This window comes from Barbus barbus (assembly GCF_936440315.1).
Source record: "Barbus barbus genome assembly, chromosome: 17".
NCBI lineage: Eukaryota > Metazoa > Chordata > Actinopteri > Cypriniformes > Cyprinidae > Barbus > Barbus barbus.
The window spans coordinates 7,561,069-7,568,703 of NC_136745.1; the positions used below are offsets into that span (position 1 = coordinate 7,561,069).

The 7,635-nt window shown below is 44.0% G+C and overlaps 1 protein-coding gene across 1 annotated transcript; it reads left to right on the plus strand.

Annotated features, from left to right (window-relative positions):
• The first annotated feature begins 3,289 nt into the window (after positions 1-3,289).
• Positions 3,290-7,226, plus strand: LOC306883312 (early growth response protein 1). The gene is made up of 2 exons (XM_079438488.1): positions 3,290-3,912; positions 4,675-7,226. Exons 1-2 carry the CDS (start codon positions 3,702-3,704, stop codon positions 5,994-5,996), a joined length of 1,533 nt encoding a protein of 510 aa, XP_079294614.1. The 5' UTR covers positions 3,290-3,701; the 3' UTR covers positions 5,997-7,226.
• Positions 7,227-7,635: the final 409 nt, after the last annotated feature.

The following is a 7,635-nucleotide window of genomic DNA, read 5'->3' on the forward strand; positions in this document are numbered from 1 at the left end:
GCAAGACGCTACAATAATGGAAGATAAAAACAGCCTGATTAAGAGTAACGCAGATAAATTTGCTTCTAAATTCTCATATCTCATAATTCCACTCTCCTTGATCAATACCAAGACCATAACTATTCACAGGAGTCTTTGTTTTTAGTTATATTATTGTCTGATCTGTATCAAGAAAGACCATTACTTAATTTCCTCGCTCTCTTCACTTTGCCACCATCATCTGAAGGACCTGTACCACCACAGCATCCATGAACTCCACTCATGATCTCCTGAAGCCAGAATAACACATGCTGCTCTTTTGCTCCACCCTCCTTAAATCATGTAATAGACTGTCAAATACTCATATATCAGCCAGTCATCCTGTCTGCTCCTTGGCCAACCCTGACGGGTTCACATTTATGCTGATGATGGAGATGGCACAGGTTGGGGGGGGGGGGGGGGGGGGGGGGGGGTTGGCTGAGGTGGGCGAAGGAGAGAGAGAAAGAGAGATAGAGCATCTCCATCAGGCTGCCAGCTAGAGCCAGTGATTAATTCCAGCAGATGCCTGGTATTTGCCTCTGAACGTGGGGGTGTGAAGCACTCTCTCTCTCTCTCTCTCTCTCTCTCTCTCTCTCTCTCTCTCTCTCTCGCTCTCTCTTTCTCTGTACCCAGGCTGGCTGGCAGATCTTAATGAAATATTAACCAGCAGGAGATAGACCGAGAGAGCGAGGACAGACACAGGCGTGGGCTTCGGCGTAGGTGCGGGGAGAACCGGCCTTTCATAACAAGGAAAAGGAGAAACCCCCTCCACATGAGCATATATATATATAAACACAAGCCAATAACACATCAGGTTTGACAAGCTACCCAGGCTGTCTCATCTCTTCCACCCCCATTCCCTGGTTAGGGAACACCCTCCCACTACTCTTGTTAAACTTATAAGTGAGTCACCAACTGCCACCCCGTTTCCTGATCTGAGGTTCTAGTTATATAAAGTTGTTGATCATTAGACTGATGACATTCGCCTACATCTCTCTTCGAGACACCTGTGCAATTACATCGAATTCTACTTTAGCCTATTCGTGATCATTTGTATCTTTCATTATATTCTAGTTTATGGCAAGCAATCATCAATCAAAATGTGTTGAAGAGTTTTAGAAGATGCGGTGCATTATTCATTTGTAAAACAAAATGGCTTGGAGGATCCTGGTCTATCTGTGTACGATTTTACATGTTATTCTAAAGTTTAAAAAAAAATGTCTTAATAATCTTGCATCACAATGTAATAACCTGCTGCACCTGTGAAACAGCTTTTCTTTTCTTTTCTTTTTTGGCTGACGTCACAAAAACTTCTTACTCAATAAACTGTTTTTGTGTGAAAACAGCTCATAAATAAACACACAAAGATCTTTAACGTGTTCATTGTGTCATTTGTATTATCAGACCTTGGACATGTTAGAGACATTGCAAACAGTTTGCGGTTGTGGCTAGAAGGGATGCAGCAAAAAATGGAAGCAAACAATAAATTTAATTTTCTACGTATTAGATTGTGTTTTATTAACGTCTACACCTACCCCAACCGTAAACCTACCCCTTACAATAATGCAAAAACAGTCATTATTGTTGTAGGCCTAGAGTGTGACAAAGGTTATGCTATATGATGTGCGTATGCCCAGTAGTTTTTGCTGTATCCCTTCAAGCCTTAACCCAGTGTTGCAACAGGTAGCCTCAAACTCTGATTCAGCAGCCATGTGATTGGTGAAAATCCATTCAGTATGTTGTACTTTCTATAATTTTTTTATTTTTATTTTTGTGCACTTTGGGGAATTTTAGACAACAGTCCAACACACTGAATGAACTGCTCTTCCGTCCCTCACAGCCTCGTTTTCGTTCACGTTAAATTAAAATGGTCTCTGCTCTGACTAAAGTCTATTGAGTCAGCAAAGTTACATCGATCTCCCTGCCAAAGCCACGGCGCACTCTGCTCCTCTCCTCAATTTACAGAGCATCAGTACACCACCGGCGTCCGGAGAGCGTGCTGCAGCGCTTATTTGTATGGGTGTCTGGCGTTGAGTGACAGAGAGGATCCCTGTGTATCGAGTCCGGGACATCCCCCAATTAAACAGATCTCCTCTCTCCTCTGTCAGCACCCTCCATCCATCAGTGCCAACGCGCCGGACGTGCCCGGAATAGCCAAGTGTCGCTTCTTCATCAAAACAAGCAAGCGGGGTTAATTCAAATTTTAAATATAAAAAAAAAATCATTATAATAATTTAGAAAAAAAAATATTTTTTAGAGACTTAATTGAGTAACATATTTTAGATCTGTTTAATTTACAATGCTGAAAAATAAATTGGGCTTTGGGGCATCAGCAGCAGTTTAAAATGATATAATAATAATAACAACAATAATTACTGAAACATATCAATCGTATTAAAACGAGTCATAATGTTAGTTCTGTAACAGTGTCTAAATTCACAAATGAACAAGTTGCACAAAACAAAACACAGAAAGCAATTGCTGCTCGCTTGTGCTGCTCCACTTATGGGAAACTGCGTTGTATTGCATGGGGGAATAGGCTACATTTAACTCGTAATGAGATCCGTACGTCGGAATAAATACGCTTTTCTTACATGTTATTGTAAAGCATTTGTTTTCTAGTAATTAGAATTAGCTTATTAGTTTATTAAGGTCCCTGTGCTAATGTTGAAATAAGTTAATATTTCTGCACCGAAGGCGCACTGTTGTCTAAGTGTTGAGAAAAAAAGTTCTCTCTCATAAATCTTGGATCGGGCGAGGCAGCATAGTGCTGACATTAGTTATTGTGCGGCGCTCTGGACTTCAATTGCACCCAAGCCTCCCTTTCACTGCCAAGCGCCGATCAGCGCTACATCAGGAAACTCCAAATAAGGGCATGGAAGTGGAAACCCACCGGAATCAAGCCTTATGTAGTCACGACCTTATATGGCATTGGCGGAGCAGGATCTTCCGGCCAGGGCTCTGCTACAGCGCAGACGGGAAACCCGACATTTTAGCGAGAGTTTCGAGCAGAAAAGGCAGACTTTCGCTTCATTTTCTCTCAGCGAGACACTGCGCTTACCACGCATTGATTTGTTGTGGAGGAGGAACGGGCATCTCCCATCCATTTAGTGCACAGACTTAATGTTTAAGCTCCCCAATCTGCTTTTTTCCTCTAGGCAAACGTCATGTGTCCTCCACTGCAGTGCCTAAATATGGGCTTCCTCCATCCAAATATGGACATCTACGTCACGGCAAGAGGATATATAAAGGAGTAGGGATCCTCTGAGCTGAGAAAGAGCCTAGAGAGCCCAAGCGATTCAGCAGTAGTGCAGACAGCTGATCGGCAACACGTTGCGATATATATAACAAACACATTAAATAAATGTGACAAGTCAATTCAAAACAACAACAGAAACAAAACAGCGATCTAATTTGCTGAAAAAGTGAAATTTAGGGAATGATCAGAAGGGACATTCTTAATCTCACTTATTTTTTCTGAGACGTGGATTTGTTCTGCTTCTTTGGACAATCAAAAACGGAGAAGAGGGAAGACAGCAAGAAGGCAAACTGTGAGAGTGAGGAGATCAACAGAAAGACGGAGAGACAGACATCGCAGCATCTTCACATTTGTCGTCCCAGAGGGGTTAGCTGCTGATCTCTCCAGTGCACTTCTCTCCTCGCCGAGCACACTCCAGAGAGAGATGGCTGCAGCCAAGACAGAGATGCTCCTGCCTGCTCTGCAGATCTCCGACCCCCTGAGCTTCCCTCACTCCCCCATGGATAACTACCCCAAGCTGGAGGAGATGATCATGCTGACCTCTGCAGGGACCCCATTCCTCAATGCCACGGCACCTGAAGGCACAGGCTATGGCTCTGGGGACCCCGGCGAGCACTTTGATCACCTTACTGGAGGTAAACACTAAATCCCTCTTGATTAAATTGCATGGTGAAATAGCTGCATGCTGCTTTTCATACAGAGAATTGCGAGAGTTGTTTGCTTGTGCAGTTGTGTTCAGTAATTAATAATAATGTGTCTATATGCTTAAATGTGAACTTTTACATTTAAGAGTTATTATAATAACGTGTTTTTAAATTAAACTGCACTGATGTAAAGGTAAAAAAATTTAACTAAAGCTGACAGCCAATACTAAGCAGTTATTACTAAGTAAGATTATTGGAATGAATGAGAAATTTAGAATTTGCAGAACAGCTTCATTTTAAACCCAATTTTTGAATCATTGAAAGTGCAGATTGAATAAATATAAGCTGTGCAAGAAGGAAAGAGAGATCAGGATGACAGTAATGAGAAAGAGAGCGCTGAGAGAAGCACACATGCAGATGGTTTAGTTTGCACTGGCTCTTGTCTCCGAGGGAGATCAGCAAATGTGTGTGTGTGTGTGTGTGTGTGTGAGAGAGTTTGTGTGTGTGAGAGTTTGTGTGTGTGTGCGTGTGTGTGTGTGTTTTGGTGGGGGGGTGCCCCTGCTCTCCATCAGCACCTGCTGCTCTGTCCAAGATTGTGGGAAAACACAGTCTTGACAGCCAGCAGGACCCCCCAACTAAAACACCTTTGGGAACATTTATGTGCACTCAAATGAGCTCAAGACAATTTAGAGATAACTAGCTGTTCTATGGTTTCTAATCCACTCTCTCTCTGTTTTGTGCTTGTTTTTGCAGACACGCTTTCAGAAATCGCCATCGAGAAACCTCTGGCAGATCAGACCTACTCCACCCAGCGGCTGCCCCCCATCTCTTACACGGGCCGCTTCACCCTCGAACCTGCCCACAACTGCAGTAACAGTCTGTGGGCTGAGCCTCTGTTCAGCCTGGTGAGTGGGCTGGTGGGCATCAACACGCCCCCCACCTCCATTCCATCCTCGACCTCTCAGGCAGCTCCCCCCTCTTCCTCTTCTTCGTCTTCCATCCCTTCTTCCACTTCGTCATCTATATCCAGCGCCAGCTTGAGCTGCTCCGTCCACCAGAGCGAGCCTAACCCCATCTACTCGGCGGCTCCCACCTACTCCAGCGCCAGCCCAGACATCTTCCCTGAGTCTGGCCCAAACTTCTCCACCACAGTGTGCACCTCGCTGCAGTACCCCCATTCGTCATACCCCAACAGCAAGGCCTGTAGCACCAACTTCCCTGTGCCAATGATCCCCGACTACCTGTTTCCCCAACAGCAGAGTGAGATCAGCTTGGTGGCCCCCGACCAGAAGCCCTTCCAGACGCAAGCAGGTCAGCAGCCCTCCCTGACGCCACTGTCCACCATCAAGGCCTTTGCCACCCAAACCGGTTCTCAGGACCTAAAGAGTGTCTACCAGTCTCAGCTCATCAAGCCCAGTCGCATGCGCAAGTACCCCAACCGGCCAAGTAAGACACCTCCCCACGAGCGCCCCTACGCTTGCCCCGTTGAGACCTGCGACCGTCGTTTCTCGCGCTCAGACGAGCTGACGCGCCACATTCGCATCCACACCGGCCAGAAGCCCTTTCAGTGCAGGATCTGCATGCGCAACTTCAGCCGCAGCGACCACCTGACAACCCACATCCGCACACACACAGGCGAGAAGCCTTTTGCCTGCGAGATCTGCGGCCGCAAGTTTGCCCGCAGCGATGAGCGCAAGCGCCACACCAAGATCCACCTGCGGCAGAAGGACAAGAAGACGGAGAAAGGCACCACTGCAGTGCAGAGCTCAGTTGCAAACATATCCATCTCAGCTTCCTCGCCAGTGTCCAGCTACCCCTCTCCCATCACTTCGTACCCCTCTCCGGTCTCCTCCTTCCCATCCCCAGTGAACTCCTGCTACTCCTCACCGGTGCACACCTCCTACCCCTCCCCTTCCATCGCAACCACTTACCCCTCAGCGACCAGCACCTTCCAGACGCAGATGGTCACCTCCTACCCTACCTCAGTGGCCAGTAACATCTACAGTTCTCCCGTCACCACCCCACTGTCCGACATGCAAGCCACGCTTTCCCCTCGGACATCCGACATCTGCTGAGACTTTTGACACCCTCCCCAGACCTCCAAGCTTGACTCAAAGGAACAGAAAGCATAAGTGACTTCTAAGTCCCCTCTGCAAAAAGCACTTTTCTGCCCATGCTCCCAACATGGCTCGGTTACAAAACAGTCAAGGACTCGGCAAAGACTTTTGAAAACAAAAGGATTTTTGTGTCGTTCTCTCCCTTCGAATCCTATCCTTTCAAACGAAGCGTATGAGACTTTCAAATGACAAACAAAAGCAACAGGCTTCGGCAAGTTTTCCCTCAGACTGTGTGAGCACAGACGTACTTGCGACGCAGAATGGCTAAAGGACGTTAACGGTGTAATCGAAGCCTGTGGGCTTCAGGCTCGACAGAAGCTTGACTCGACAGGTGTACAGTTACAAAAGACTTTTGAATAATATACATAAGCTACAGTATATTGTACATGTGCCATGTTTCCTTTTTGTTTTTACTTTTTAGTACCATTGTTGTGACAATTGATTTGAATATTTGCATTGTATTATTCTTGAGCAGGGCCATATTTTATAAGATACATTCTGTATTAAGTAGTAAAAATGCTGTGATAAGTTCTTGACCTTGTTTGACTAAGCACTTAAGTATTCTGACGCATGTGGAAGAGTGATGTTAGTTTCTCTTATTTTGTAAATATCATCCACTGGTACTATCTTTCTCTTTCTCAAATGTGACAACAAGAACCTGTTAAATGGAGGGGAAAAACATCAGAAAAGAATCAACCACAAATCTTCAATTTTTTTGGTGCCTTTTGTGAAGCCTTGCAGATGTTTTGACAGATATCAGCGTGTGGATGCATTGCATCTAGCCTTAAGGTGTAAGGGATTTTATTTTTCTTTCGTTTCTTTTTTCTATATTCAGAAAGTCATTTCAAGGAAAGAAGGGAAAGGATTTGAGGGCACTGCATATCTTTGGGATGTAAGCAAAAACGAAAACTATAAACTATATTTTTATAACGGAAATGTACATATCTACATCTTGAGGAGTTGGAATGCTGTAGTTACCTACTGAGTAGGCATGGGATTTTTTGTATGTTATTTACATGCGGTCCATTATTTTGTCGTTATTTTTATTTTGTATTTGTGTTTGTTCGAAAAAGTGACTGTTTATGGCTTCTAAACACATTGAATGCGCTTAACTGCCAATGGGATATTTGGTGTACAAGATATCCTTCAAGAACAGAACTATAAATAAAACCTAAATATATAAATATATATGTTGAATCCCTGTCGTGCTTTTCATCGCTTAGCAACAGGTCTCTATGAATATTGCTTAACAGAGTGAACACACACACCACTGCATATTAAAAAACTATTTATTGTAATACAGTATGTCATTAAAAGCCATTAGTTCATGGTCTCAAGTTACCAAATTTAAATGATTACCAGATTTTCTCACACACCTGACAGCATAGATTCAGAATAAAATGTTATGTGATTAAAATGACAGAGTATCTGATTGCAATGAATAGATTAACAATGACAATGTTACTTAGATTTGAGTAAAAATTGCTTAGATTTGAAAGCATCCAAGCTTTTAGTTGAACAAGTCACGTCTTCCATAACAAAAGATATCACAACTGCAATATAACCTAGAGCAAAAAAAGGAAAAGAAAAAAGCGAA

Bases quoted from the DNA above. Each gene is read 5' to 3' on its own strand.
- LOC306883312 (XM_079438488.1), top strand. From the start codon at position 3,702: ATGGCTGCAGCCAAGACAGAGATGCTCCTGCCTGCTCTGCAGATCTCC. The intron at 3,913-4,674 runs GTAAACACTAAA...TTGTTTTTGCAG, and splicing joins CTTTGATCACCTTACTGGAG to ACACGCTTTCAGAAATCGCC.